This window comes from Mesocricetus auratus, unplaced genomic scaffold, assembly GCF_017639785.1.
Source record: "Mesocricetus auratus isolate SY011 unplaced genomic scaffold, BCM_Maur_2.0 Super-Scaffold_100015, whole genome shotgun sequence".
Taxonomy (NCBI): Eukaryota; Metazoa; Chordata; class Mammalia; order Rodentia; family Cricetidae; genus Mesocricetus; species Mesocricetus auratus.
Genome location: NW_024429198.1, coordinates 61,328,828 through 61,344,322, shown reverse-complemented (window position 1 = coordinate 61,344,322; position 15,495 = coordinate 61,328,828). Strand labels below are relative to the sequence as shown.

At 44.6% G+C, this 15,495-nt stretch overlaps 1 protein-coding gene across 1 annotated transcript in view; it reads right to left on the bottom strand.

Moving 5' to 3' along the window:
- Nucleotides 1-15,495, bottom strand: part of Wdr33 (WD repeat domain 33) — a 91,949-nt gene that overhangs the window by 20,423 nt on the left and 56,031 nt on the right. Inside the window, exons 8-11 of the mRNA XM_040758007.1 lie at nt 4,111-4,237; nt 2,514-2,668; nt 2,348-2,426; nt 1,141-1,251 (exon numbers count right to left, since the gene is read on the bottom strand). Of these exons, the coding sequence (XP_040613941.1) occupies nt 1,141-1,251; nt 2,348-2,426; nt 2,514-2,668; nt 4,111-4,237 (472 nt within the window). The remainder of the gene's footprint in view (nt 1-1,140; nt 1,252-2,347; nt 2,427-2,513; nt 2,669-4,110; nt 4,238-15,495) is intronic.

Genomic DNA, 15,495 nt, shown 5'->3' with positions numbered 1-15,495 from the left:
AGATCCCTAAAGAACCTACCAGAAAATCCTTATGCTAGATAAACAAAGCAAAAGGATACAAAAAGCAATCTTCAAAAATAGCATTTCTATATGCCAACACCGAACTTTCTGAGAAAGAACTCTCAACAACAACAAAAATAGCATTTCTATATGCCAACACCGAACTCTCTGAGAAAGAACTCTCAACAACAACAACAAAAAAAATCAGACATGACAGCCCATACTTATAATCCAAGTACCTGCGAGATGAGGTATCAGTATCAAAAGTTTAAGGCTTCCTTGGCTACACAGTGAATTCAAGACCAGCCTGGAATACATGAGACATTGTCTTTATAAAAGAAGAAAACTAACCAAAGAGACGAAAGACCTCTAAAATAAAAACTTTAAAGCACTAACCAAACACCGAAGATTATCAACGGAAATTCCCATGCTCATGGATTAATTCAATACTGTTATGTCAGAATGATTTGAGGTTCAACTCAATCCCCTCAAAATTCCAATGGCATTCTACACAGAAAAGGGGAAAAAATTTCTAAAACTCATATGGAAACAAAAATAAAAAAAAACAAACAACAATTCAAAAAACATCCAAATTAATTCTTAACAGAATAATAGCAGAAGTATTACAATACTTGATCTCAATTACACTACAGACCCATAGTTAACAAAACTGCATGGTAGTAGCAAAAAACAAGACACGTAGCCCAGTAGACTAGGACAGAATAGATCAACATGTTACAGCCATTTAATTTTTTAACAAAGGCGCCAAAAACATACACCGGAAAAAATGGCACTTCAAGAAACTGAGAAAACTAGGTACCTATCTACATTCAGAAGAAATAGGGTAGAGGAGAGGAACAACTAAGAACAAAGATTATTCACATGTACAATGAATATGAAACCCATTTATTTGATGCTAACCCCCCAAAAATAGTATCTCCCATAAAAAAGTCTCTAAAAATAATCTGAAGTGGCTGGGTGGTGGTGGCGTAACCCCAGCACTCGGGAGGCAGAGGCAGGCAGGTCTTTGAGTTTGAGGCCAGCCTGGTCTACAGAGTGAGTTCCAGGACAGCCAGAGCTGTGTATTCCCTGCTACCCCCGAGCACACACACGTCTTACCGTTTTCAGGGCGGTGCTTACCTGGTGTGGTCATTGGAGCCCGAGCAAAGGATGTGCCCCAGGGGGTGCCAGGCCAGGCTCCAGATCATCCCCTCATGGGCCATCTCCATCCCGCCTACCTCCTTCTCCACCCTGCAACAGCACCAGTGAGAAAAACTGTTGAATACACTCTTCTGTCATGCACGCATACACGCAAGGGGGCAGAACACGGATACATAATAAATAAACTGCAAAAATAAATGAATAAATAAAAATAAAAAAGAACTAGCAACATCTCTTACTTTGAATTTTGTCACTGCCATGTGTTACACTGGTTTTTCAGCAATAGGAAAAAATACTTTATAAATTATTTCAACTAAGGAATCTATTTTATTCTTCCAGAATGATTTCTACATTCAAAACACAAATGCTGTCTTTTCTACTCCAAGCCAGATTTACAAAATTGAAAACTACAAGGCAATATCTTAGGATACATTTGTACATAGAAAAATGCAAAATTTGATCATATTTATATATATATTTGAGAACTCTTTTCACAAAGCATTCTCCTTGGAGTCATTTATAATCATCACAGCATTGCAAACTTTACAGTGCATGATTTGGAGGGCGGTTCAAAACAGACTTAAATTTAAGTTTAAACTTACCTGGAGCCCACGGCAGGGGGAGGGAGGGAGGGAGGGAGGGAGGGAGGGGGAGAGAGAGAGAGAGAGAGAGAGAGAGAGAGAGAGAGAGAGAGAGAGAGAGAGAGAGAGAGAGAGAGAGAGAGAGAGAGAGAGAGAGAGAGAGAGAGAGAGCATGCACTGACTACGCAAGGGAAGTCGTGGTTAACTTCAGCAGTCAGTTCTCTCTCCCTCTCTCTCTCCCTCTGCCGTGGGCTCCAGGCACAGAGACGGGCATCCGGCTTGCACAGCAAACGCTTTTTACCTGTTGAGCCGTCTCCCAAGCCCAAGACCATTCATCTTCATCTGAGTCTCTCAGTGCACTATCTGTCCCAAATCTGCCATCAAGGACTGTCTTTATACTTGGAGAAGCCCAAGTCACAGGCAGCAGACATATACTGTCGTTTCCAAAGAGAGCTCCAATGGAGTCAGGCTTCAGAACACCCCAGCCCCCAACCACCACAATTTCTGAAGCTGAGGCCCAAAACACAAGACGTGTCTGCTGCCACACAGCGTGGGAGTGTGTACAGACCAACACGATCACCTCTGCACACGTGGGCGGTACGTACCCAACATGCCAGAATAACAAAGAGCCGTCGGACCCTCCGCTGGCAAAAAGGCCCTCATGAACAGGATGCCAGGCTACCGCTGCAAAGGGAGCCAGAGAAAGGTGAACGGTTAGTGTGAGATGGCCGCAGGGAGCGGTCCCCAAGGGGAGCGCACCACAGCACAGACCTGTGGCTTCCTTCTTGTGACCTCGGAACACTTGGAGCTCTTCTTTGAGGTTCCGGATATCAAACAGCTTGCAGAGATGGTCACGTGACGCCGTGAGGAGCCAATTGCCGTTGAGGTTTAGTTTCACTTCCATCACGGTGTTCTTGTGGGCGTGGCTAGAAACAAAGGGCAAACGAGGCACGTGGGATGGCCAGCAAGCACCCATCCCTTCACAGAGACGGGCAGAGACGGTGAGAGGGTGGCCTGCAGCAAAGCACGTGACTACAGCGGGGTAAGAGAACACTTGAAATGCATTTGACAACTCTTCGCCAGGCATGTGGTGCACACTTTAACCCAGCACTCGGGAGGCAGAGGCAGGCGGGTCTCTGTGAGTTCCAGGCCAGGCTGGTCTACACAGGTTCCAGAACAGGTTGGGCTACACAAAGAGACCTTGTCTCAAAAAGAAGAAGGGGGGGAGGGGCACTTGAAAAATAAACGAAGCAGAACCACCTCTGTTGATGACAGAAACGAAGTCTAGTATCTAAACACAGCTAAAAGGACAAGGGGATTGTGCTGCACAGAAAGGTCCATCTAGAAACGGGGAATGTACTTGCACTACGTACACTGATACCCAATCAAATGCATCTGATTTTAAAAACTCAATGCGGGTTCTGTCATTAATCAAAGTATGGAAGCAGGCACTAGTGTGGAGATAGTTTGAGGGTTGGCTTGAACTAAAAGCAATGCTTTGTCATGGGGGCCTGCATATCGCTTTTATATCCAAGGGTGCGGTCATGTTTAACAGCAGCCTTGCCTTCATTAATCTGAGCTGTGGATGTTTCATTTCTGATTAGGGCCAGGACATGGCACCCATGTGCCCCAAAAGAACACATTCAAGTAGCTGTAACAGCTGCAAATAATGCCAAGAAAAACCACAGCTACCTAAGTAAGCAAGTCTCCTTGAGGGGAGACAGATGGGACGACAGGGTATGGGTGGGGACAGGGAGGGAAAAAGGAGAGGAGAGGGGAGGGGAGGGAAGGAGAGGTAAGAAGAGAACAGGAGAGAGGACAGAGAGAGCAGAGACGGGAGAGAAGGAGGAGAGACAAAAACAGGAGAGAGGACAGAGAAGGGGGGGACACCAGGGGGGAGGGGGAGGGAGAGAGGAGAGAACTGACACAAAAATGAAGAGGGATCTTTGTATGTGGATGGAGTGAGCTGGGGAAATCTTTGTATGTGGATGGAGTGAGCTGGGGAAATCTTTGTATGTGGATGGAGTGAGCTGGGGAATCTTTGTATGTGGATGGAGTGAGCTGGGGAAATCTGGGTCATGGATAGTAAGAGGCGCAGACGTCAAAGCTACAGAAGACAGGGTACTCTGAGGACAGCCCTGTAGGATAATCCAGTAAAATTTAAGTCTGTCAATATCCTTCACTAGAGATTTAGAGGTAAGTCATAGTTAACATCCCAACAAGAGAAAACAAACTACCCAAACATCCAAAGACTGAAGTCCAAACTATTTTTTTTTTAAAGGAGAACAGGAGAAAGCTAAAAGTTAAGCAATGCAGGCAGCCTTTGGTCCCTCTTCTTTGAGGGACAAGGTGGCCTCCTGTCACTTACAGTGTTGCAAGACTCTGGCCAGTCTTGGGGTCCCAGAACTTGATTGGCTGCTGGCTGTCTTTACTTCCCGAGACGACCAGCCCCTTAGTTGGGTGCCAGTCTACACACTTCACGTCAGCTCCGTGGCCTGAGGGGAACAAGTCAGAACAACACTTCACTGCTCATGCGCACTGCAAGTGGGCTCTGTCCTAAACGGCAAAAGCAGAAAAGCCTGGCAGATGAGCTGCTCTGCCTGTTTGGTTGATTTGGTTCCTGAAAGGCTCTTGGCTGTCTGGGGGTCTGCCAGACCCAGCTGGGCCAGCTACCCTCCGATGCTGCCAAGCTCACAGCCAGCCTTCCTCTCTGGGAACTGTGTGCATCTTGATCACCTACAGGCTTCTTGGCATATGCACTCTGTAAGCTTTTGAAGCTTTTAATGCTACTCCTGGTTATCTCAGTTCCAAGAGTCAACCTGTACTGTTCACTTCAGTGTTCCTTCTTTACGGTAGTCTGGATAGAGCTAAAGTCCTAAACCCAACTTCACACACTACTGATTTCTTTATTTAATTCAAATTAGAAACAAGCTTCTTTTACATGTCAATCCCAGTTCCCTCTCCCTCCCCTGCTCCCCAGGGAGGACGAGGCCTTCCATGGGGGATCATCAAAGTTTGCCACATCATTTGGAGCAGGGCCTAGGCCCTGCCCCGTGTGTCTGGGCTGAGAGAGTATCCCTCTATGTGGAGTGGGCTCCCAAAGTCCATTTGTGCACTAGGGATAAATACTGATCCACTACCAGAGGCCCCAAAGACTAACCAGTCCTCCAACTGACATCCACTTTCAGGGGGTCTGGATCGGTCGTATGCTGGTTTCCCAGCTACCATACACTACTGATTTCTAAACAGGAAGACTGTATTCCAGGGTTTTTACTGTTATTTACTCAAGTATCAGAGGAGAAACAATGTCTGACTGGTTCACATGTGAGTTATTAAAAATCACAAATGTGAAACATTACAACGAACAAAGCAAAGAAATGCTTATGGTTTTAAAGGCTGTACTATCCAAGGTCAAGAGTATTTATGCGGTAAATGCACTAAGAAGTAGGTACAGCGTGAGAACTTTTCAAACAGACCCCTCCTTTTCCTGAAGCGAAACCAGGTCTTGGAAGTGAACAAAGGTAGAAAGAAGCGAGGAAGGCAGACGCTCTCAGGGCGTCGGAGTGATCTGCATTCATCAGAAGACCAAACGTGCGTGCATGCGTGCGGGCCACCCGGGCTTGAGCTCAGACCAGTCCTCCCCCTCCTCCAGGCAGGCAGGCAGGCAGGCAGGCAGGGAGGGGTGCACCAGACCGGGAAGCACACATCTCATCATCCTGTGTCATAAAAGATGTTCAAAAGGATTTCTCTAAAGGACACTTCTTGAACAGAGTTCAGGTATATTCCAAAATAATTGCCATACAGCACAGCACTCAGAAGAGTATAATTAATTTAATGGTGTGACTCAAGCATCATTCTAAGTTTATTTGCTGCGGAAATCTATGTGCACTGGCACTGTAAAAGGCAAACACGTGAATGTTTGAGTGATGGTGTGTAAGAGAAAGACATAAACCTGAAAGGTGATCCTTCCTTCTCTGTGTTTCTATTATCTTTTAACCCTGAGCATATTTTATAACTGAGGTGTGAGGACGGGAAGGGGACCTCTGCAGTTATACTTGGAATCTTGTTAAGAAAGAGTGGGACCAGCAAGATGGGTCAGTGGGTAATGAGCCATATTCTGTCACCAAGTCAAAAGTGTTCCCACCCTGGAGTCCACGTGGTAGAAAAAAACCAATTCACTCAAAGTTGTCGCCTGACCTCCACATACGTACCGTGTACATGCATTCCAAACAAATACACAGGGGTAGACACAAAATAACTTAAAACACAATTTTTAAAAAAGTGAAAGAGGATTGGTACGTCTGAGCATGGTGCTGCATGCCTACAGTCTCGGCACTTGGGAGGTAGGGGCAAGCAGGGTCAGGAGCTCAGGGCCAACCTCAGCTACACAAGTTAGAAGACAGCCTGTGCTACCTGAGACTGTCTCAAAACAGTAGGGTCAGGGAATGAATGCAGTGGCACAGCCTTTAATCCCAAGCAGAGGCAGAGTAGCCTGCTCTACAGAGAGAATCCCAGGCTAGCCAGGGCTACATAATGAGATGCTATTTCAAAAACAAACAACCAGGGTGAGGGAGATGGCTTCTTGCTAAAGCATGAGGGCCTGAGTTCAGATCCCCAGCCCCCACATGAAGCTAGTGCAGCTCTATGCAACTGTAACTCCAACTCAGCTAGTGATAGATCCGGCCGATCAGGCCAGAAGGGTTAGGTCAGGGTTCAATGAGGGACCCTGTCTCAAAAACTATGGTGGAAAAATGACAGAAAAAAGACAGCACAATGTCAGCCTCTAACCTCCACATGTGCCGACACAGGCAAGTGTGCCCCCCAGAGATGACAGCACCCCCCCCCCAGAGACAGAACCACGTGTCCTGCTAACCTGCCTGATGAGACTGGCATTCCGGGGACATAAAGTCTAGGGCCATTTCCACCTAAAAACGCAATGCACAGCCATGTTTATATGCGGCTTTAACCAACCAAATGGGAGTTTATACAAAACCTCTTACCATTGAGCCACAACCTCTCCAGTCCCTGTTGTTAATTTTAAAAGACGAGTAATGTGAACAACTCATGTACAGTACTCATCCAGCAAAGAACGGACCGTGTGCCGAGTCATCACCTTACACTACAAAATCAACAGATGCCCTAGCATAATGTGCTACAGGAGGGAACATGGGCATCCTGGGCTGCATCACTGCAAAGTAACAGAAGCCAGCCCCAGAGCCTCCGCTGGTTCTCCTGGCCTCCGTCTCCCAAGTGCTGGGGCAGCAGATGTAACCACCGCTCTCAGCTCACGCGGGGCTTCTTGCAGAAGCAGACAAGCTGAAGCTCCTCAGACCCAGCCCGGAGGCTACACTCTTAAGCACTGGCTTCTTAGGCATCAGAATGCCTTTAAAAGCCATGGAGAGTCAGGCCTTCCACCCCTGCACTCAGGAAGCAGAGGCAGGAGTTCCAGGCCAACCTGGTGTACAGTGTGAATTCCATCCAGGCCAGTCAGGGCTATATAGAGAGGAAATAAATAATAAAATTTTGGTGGCACACACCTTTAATCCCAGCACTCGGGAGGCAGAGGCAGGAGGATCTCTGTGAGTTCGAGGCCGGGCTGGACCGACAGCCTCCAAAACAATACAGAGAAACTCTGTCTCATATAAAAAAAAAAAAAAAGAAAAAAAAAGAAAAGCCTGGTCCACAAGAGCAAGTTCCAGGACAGGCTCCAAAGCTATACAGAGAAACCCTGTCTCGAAAAACTAAAAAACAACAACAACAAAAGAAAACCCTAAGTAAATAAAAATGAAATAAATTAAGGTGAATGAAGAAAAATAAAAGGTACATGGAGAAAAAACCAACATCGTTTCCCTGTTTCGTTCAGTGTGCATGAAGACATCTGAAGGGTGGGGTCAGCGGACAGGAAGCAGGATGGGGAGAGCATTCATCTCAGCCTTGATACTGCACTTGAGGTACCTACTCTTTATTGCTTGTTGTTGTTAATAAAAACATTTTAGAGCGTGTCTGTGCGCCGGTGCTCTAGGTGTGTGACAGTGTGGAGGGCAGAGGTTGACACCAACGTCACCTCAGGTTTGTTTTTGTTTTGTTTTTGAGACTAGTAGGTGGCTAATAAGTGAGTCCCCAGAACTGTCTGTTTCTGACCCCTACAGGGCTGGAGTTTCAGCTGCAGGGCACACACCAAGCTTGTATAGAGTCTGGAGATCCAAATTCAGGTCTGCGTGCTCACACAGCAGTAAATCATTCTCTGAGCCGTCTCCCCGCCCCACCATCCTTAGAATACAAACAAGCTGGGGGTAGAGAGGCAACTCGGCCTCTTAAGAGCACTGCTGCTGTCCTTCCCAGAAACTGTGCGGTGGTCACGGCCATCTGCAGCGGGATTTCCAGGGAATCTAGCGCACTCTTGTGTTCTTCATGAGCCCTGGGCACGAGTGTGACACATGAGCATGCGGGTAAGAGACCCACACACACAGCAGTGACTTTAGAAATGAAAGTGAGTTAAGAAAGTGTGTGCAGCCTACTAACATCTGTGGCCTAAACAGACCGAAGGGGGACGGACACGCAATGACACACACGACACGACAACACTAGGGAATGCAAAGCACACCTGCAACCCCAGCATTCTGAAGCCTGAGGCAGATGGTCTGGAGTCCAAATTAAGCCTGAGTTACATACTGAGTTCCAGCAAACAAAACTAAACAAAAAACATACATGTGCTCAAAACTGCATAAAACATGGATACAAAGGACCCAGTGGAGCTGGGAATGTCGCTCGGTGGTACAGCACCTCCCGAACAAGAATAATGCACACAGACCTCATACCCATCTCCAAGAATATGACACTGACTGCCTCCAAGGACAAGTCAGTGAGTTTGGAGAAAAAAGGTTTTTCACTGTGTAAATTGAGTGTCCCTAACCCCAATACTCAATACCTGAAATTGTTTATGTACCAGCATACACAAGCATCAAATTCCGTATGATGAAAGCTGGTTTTGTGTACAAAATTACTAAAACTACTGTATACGATTACCACCATATTATGTGCAGAAAAATTTAATGTTAGATTTTGGGTCACTAGCCCTATGATCACTCATTATGCACATGCAAATAACTTGGCATCTAAATTATTCTGTTAATATCCAATATTAAGAAATAGTTTCATTTTAAAAAGTCTACTAAACCAGGTGATGGTAGTGTATGCCTTTAATCCCAGTACTTGGGAGACAGTTCCAGGACAGCCAGGGCAGATACAGAGAAATCCTGTAACAACTGGATCAACTCTGGAAAGTAGGTACGAATCTTTAGAGTATTGTGTGAGGTTTTTTTTTTTAACCTGTGCATACACGTGTCCATGTGCATGCACGCCCCACGTGTCTGGTGCCTGAGGAAGTCAGAAGAGGGTGTCAGATGGCCTGGGCTGCCCAGAGTGGTAGTGGCAACACGGAGTAAGAAAAATGCACGGGGCAGGCACAAAGCCTCACTCTGCCACCCATGCCAAGTCCCTCAGCCTCCCAAGTGCTGCCGGGGACAGGGTTACAACTGCTCCCACTTCTGTTCTCAGGAGCAAGGAAACTTCCCATTTCACAACAGAAAGCATTTCAAGGGTCATGGTGGCACATGCCTTTAATCCCAGCACTTAGGAGCTAAAAGTAGTAGGATCTCCAAGATCTTGAGGCCAGTCTGGTCAACAGAGAAAGTTCCAGAACAGCTGGGGTTACAGAGAAAAAAAGCCTGTCTCAAAAAACCAGGAGTAAAACAAAAAGTACTTCAAGTGATAACATGAAATGGCTTAGCATTAAGGGTACTTTGCCCCCAAGACTGGTGACCTGGAACCCTCAAGGTGAAATTAAGGCACGCACACACGCGCACGCGCGCGCGCGCGCGCACACACACACAAAGTAAGTGAATGTGAAAACAGCAACAAAAACTACCATAGGTTTATCCTAAGAAAATAACTTAAGAGGATTTTTAAAAATTTACAATACAGTCAGGTATAGCAGTGAACACCTGAAGGCTGAAACAGAAGGACCACTTAAGCCCAGAAGTTCAGAGCAAGTATAATTCTGTCTCAAAAAGAGCCCCCCCACTCCCAAAATGAAAAAACAAAACAAAAACCACTTTTGTATGACAAAGATGGTATCAAAAGCACTGTTCATAATAGCAGAACTTGGAAATAAATTTTAGAAGTAGAATGGTAAGTCTTGCCACAGTTCCCAAATTTAAAAATTATGCCACCACTAAAATGAAAGATTTTAGAAACAGAGAAAAAGACTCATGAAAACAAGCAATGGACAGGACAGGTGTTTCATAAGATAAAAGTGCTTGCTTACTGTAGGCCTGATGACCTGAGTTAAAATCTTAGAACTCAAGGAAAAAGAAGACCCAAGTACCAAAAGTATCCTATGATCTCTGCACACATACACATTGTGGAACATTCAAATTTACACTCATATCCATCACACACAACAACAGTAATATTTATCTAATTTAATAAAGATGAACACAACAACATTTATATGCTACAAATGTTATGGGGTGATTCTAAGAGTAAGCCTGGTTATATAAATGTAGATACACACTTGAGAGGCAAAGGCAGGCAGATCTCTTTGAGTTCTGGGCCAGCTTGGTCTACATAGTGAGCTCTAGGAGAGACAGAACTACGTAAGGAGATCTTGTCTCAATATAAACAGATACGCAGAAAATGAAATTTATAGTGGAATAGTGGAAACAAAGGTATTCTATTTGTGTTGTCAAGAGTGTGATGTTGGGTTTTGCAAATAAATAATGTGGGATAAAGTTTGTGCACAGTTTTCTTGGTATGATTTTAATATAAGAAGAAAACTGTTTGGTGGCTCAAACCTGTTGTCCCATCACTTGGGAGGCCGAGGCAGGAGGGTCATGAGAATAGTTTGGGCTATTTAGAGAGATTCTGTCTCCAGAGGGGTAGGGAGAAGAACAAAGGGAGGGAGAGAAACATCACTGATTGTGACTCAGGTAACATTTCTCTAAATCAATCAGGTAACACTCTCCACCATGTTCCAGATGTGAAGGCACTCTGCCAGGCAACCCTCTTGGTACCAAGTCCCACATTAGCAAAACCTATGTGTGGCACTGTTCCCCGTTGGTCAAAGACACAGGCTCCTCTGTAGCACTGGGGCAGCAGACTAGTACGACTCAGAGAAAACATGTGGCCATGCACACTATCAAAATCTTACTGGCACATAACCTTCGGTATGACAAATCCCTTGTAGAAACTGATTCTGTGCCTGCAGAAGCGTGCCTTGCGTGAAGTTCAAAGGTGTTTACTGCATGATCATGTCAGAACTGACAAGACTGAAATCATCTACGCCTGAGTCAATGAGTAGTTACTTAGGGAAACCAAGATAAACACAAATAATAGTACAACACAGCTTTTGAAACTAAAGCAGAAATACGGATTTTTGGTGCTGCATATTGGACACTGTGCATGTATTTGTGAAAATGCATAAAACTACCTAAAGTTGGTGTTGTTTTATGCAAATATACTACAGTAAGCCAGTCTTTAAATAAATGTAGGCAGTGCCAGAGACGGATTAGTGTGTAAAATTACTTGCACAAAACCCAAGACCTGAGTTTGATCCCTGGGACTCACATGGGGGAGATACCGACTCTAACAAGTTGTTGTCTGTCGGACCTACACATCACACACTACACACTACACACTACACATCACACACATCACACACTACACACTTCCCAATATAAATATATAGGCAGAAAAGCAAGGTACAATGTGATCCCAGGTATCTAAAGGAAGGTTTAATTAGTAATAATCTTCCAGCAAAGAGTCACTGTGTGGGAATTTAAAGTCACACATCACTCTTCTGTACACTTGAAATTTCCTGCATGGGCTCCTATTACTCTACTCAAAAGTCAAGGGAATGGCTTATACTCTAACAGCTTCACTTGCCAACACAGAGGTAAGGAGGCCTTTGAGCCCAGGAAAATGAGCCTCAAGCCTCAGTAAGAAGCTCACACTCAAAACAGATGGCTTCATTTCAAGGACACATGGGACCTAGCAAGACACATCTAAAGCTCTTCAACGTACACATAATCACCAGGGGGGAAATGAACAAACATATGGCTCATTGATCTCAAACTTCAACCCTAAAAATCCCTCACATTGTGGCTAGGGAAGTGGCTGGGCCACTAAAATACCTCCCACTGAAGCTCAGACACCTGCGTCTGAGTGCTTAGCACCAGGGTAAAGCTGAGCACAGTGGAGTGTCTGTACCTAGTGTGGTTTTTTTTTGGGGGTGAGATACCACACTGGCCAGAGAGGCAGATTCCTGAGGCTCACTGGGCAGACAGTCAATAGCCAAGCGGTCAAGTGGTGGTCCCCGGGATCAACGGCCAAGGTGAAGAGCGACAGACCCCTCGCTGACCTTCAGCTCCTCCTCCCTGTGCATCCCAGGCTCACATGCATTTAAAAGGAATCACTGTATTACACTTGATGGTTAATGTTTTTTCTTTCTTGGACACAGGGTCTCTCTGTGTAGGCTATCCTCAAACTCACTCTGTAGACCAGGCTGGCAGAGATCCTCCTGTCTCTGCGTCCTGAGCGCGGGGATTAGAGGCATGTGCCATCACATCTAGCATGATCATCCCATTTTTAAAAGAACACAATTTCAGAAATCATTCAACACTTTGTAACCCCAAACATAGAAATCCTAAAAAAGGGAATACTAACTTGATGTAAAGTTTTCTCAGGTAGCGCCTATACTCTGAAGTCATTTGGTAATGAGTAATGTCTTTAGGAATGACAACTTCTTGCTGTTGGCAAGGACTTCTCTAAAAGTGGTGTGGTGGAGCACGCCTTTAATCACAGCATTCAGGAGATGACAGACCTCTTTAGTTTGAGGCCAGCCTGGTCTACAGAGCAAGATCCAGGGCTACACGGAGAAACCCTGTCTCAAAAAACAAAACAGACAAATCCAAAATTCCTCTTAAAAGGGTTAAAACACCGGACAATAATAACCTGCCAGGCCCGTAAGTCGCTTCAGGCCTGCCACAGGTGGGCCCGGGAGATGGTCCGGCAGGTCAGGTACTGGATGTGCGGCTGACAGCCTCAGTTCTCACATGCGCGGAGAACCAACCGCCACAAACTGTCCTCAGGCCTCCACACACACACTTCTCTTAAAGGTCTATCAGTGATAAATTGTGGCCCTGTAGGGGAACATGAGAATCCCCAAGGGGAATGTGACTGACACATTTAGCCCTACAGAGGAAGCAGCAGGGAGGCATAAGGGTTGAGTCTAGGGTGACTGGAAGGTCACGATATTTATCCATTTTTATTCAGGTTACATGTGGACATGGGAAATATGCAGGGAGACAAAGAGGTGCAACTGCAAAATTCCAAATACTTGTTGTTTATATGACTCTCGAATTCCCTCTAAACACAACTACCTATGAAATTAACCTGCATGGCCTAATACAGGAGGTACTAGCCACACTCCGTTGTTTAAGATGGTTCAAGTGTAGAACGAACACACACACACACACACACACACACACACACACACACACACACACACACACACACACACACACACACACTGGACACGGACATACTTAAATCTTTCACATATAACTTTTCTAATGAAAAGATGGTTCTGGGGTTGAGGATGCTGCCCGCTTGGAAGGTAGGAGTGATTGCCTAGTGTGCACATAGCACTGGCTTCAATCCTATGCATGGCATGAACGTGGTGTGGTCATACACACCTGTGATCCCAGCACTCAGAGGATGAGGATAAGGATTTCATGGCTAACCTGGGCTACAAGATATCTTGCCCTCTCCCAATATTTTATAAGAAAAAGTTCTAAGACTAATAGGATGTTTAAGTTTTAGTTAAATTGGTGAACAAATAGACTAAGCTTTTACACCAAGTGGAAAATTCCCATAGTTTCCTAAAATAGGAGTGTGGTGTGAAGACTTGAAGCCAGAATGGCTTGATACAGGATGTCCTTGATACTTCCCTTCATAGAAGTTCCCTGGCTTCCATGAATCTTACTATAGCCTTTGTGACTGTGCACTTCCCAGGACCTCATGCCCTGCCCACAACCTCGAGGACTCAGATCATGGGCCTGTCATCCCACACAGGTAAACAGCCTTGACTTAACACGGTACATATGACCGAAGGCTCGGTAAACAGTCTGAAAACCAATACATAATGAGTTTTATTTGAAGGTCAGAAGTAATGTCCATTTTCCCATTTTATTTTTCCTGGATCAGGTCATTATATGAACAAATATTAAGAAGAATATACATGACTTACAAAAACACCAGTTTTTCTAATACAGAAAGAAAACAGGCAAACAATGAATTCAAGTACCATTTTGTACAATGTTAACAGTTAGAGAACTGTCACTCAGAAAATGTGTTAAATGTTAACAGCAAGTTCAGGCTTATTGCCAGCTATGGAAACATAAAATGTACCACCAGTTTAGGTGTAAGCAGAGCCATGATCCACAGGATAGACACTTCCAAAGATCAGAGGACTCCACAACTGAGACACTTGAGGAGCAAAAGTAACTTGAGAACTGTGTGAGTGAGTGTGGGACTTGCTCAATGTTTATCTTCCCATTTTTCAAAATCATGCTTAACTTATCCAGTAGCAAGATTGCCTGGGAATGATTGCTAGTTGTATGCTTGTCATCCAAATCTAGAAAAATCACACCAGTGACAAACTATGGAACTCAAGGCTAATTCCAGAGTGGGTATACTTGTAGGCAGTTTTCAGTGTATGTTCTAAGCAGCATCACATAGACTCATAGGCAATGATGAACTTTTTAAAAGGACAAGTTTGTTTGTGCCCACTCCCCCATCTCAGAGCTTCAATGCTTACAACATGTATTATAAATTTGTGGGGGAACTTGCTTACCAAGTTTTTCTCAGCGCATTGCCACATTTCCTCTAATTTGGGAAATTTGAAATGCTAGCTCACTATGCTGCCTGAGACACATTTGGACAATGAGAAGGAAGAGCCCGCAACCATTATCTGTAATGTGTATTTATTCAAAAGGAAATGCGAAATAAATGACAAGATGTAAAGACTTAACTAAACTGACATACTAGTGCAGACTATTCAACAAACCTGTAACAGTTTTCAGATGCATGGTGTTAAAAGTGCAAAAGTACACAAACTCAAACCCAATGGAATGAGCAGGGAGATGTATCCCAGATCTTCCAATTTCCTACTGATGTCACTCTTGTATAAGCAGGTGAATTAGTTTCTACAGTTTTCTACTAACTGCATGCTTACATGGAAAATTCCCAAAGTTAGACCTAAAAGAAACTGCTAAGTAGCTTAGAAAGTGAAATTAAGGGTATAATTTAAAAGTTATTATCGTGTAACTACCTGAGTACTTCTAATATCGAAGTGAATTCTGTGCACATATGATAAACTATATGAGTCCAACAAAGCCATACAGGCATGAATTCTGCTTACTTAAACGTTAGACTGCAGCCAGTGTTGTGTACAGTATGTGAAGAGAGTATAAACAAGGGCACACTTTCCACAGTACAGAAAAGCCTTGAGGGTTTTCAAAGGAGGCAACAGAAGCAGGTTGACATAACAGGAAACTATGACAGCCTTGCACAACCAGAATGTTTGTCAGTCTTCTAGAATCTTCTGTTACAACCAAGAAACAATTTAGATGTTTTGTGCCAAATGACTTTTTAAAAATTTAAAACCTGCTTAAAGGTGATGTTTAGTCTT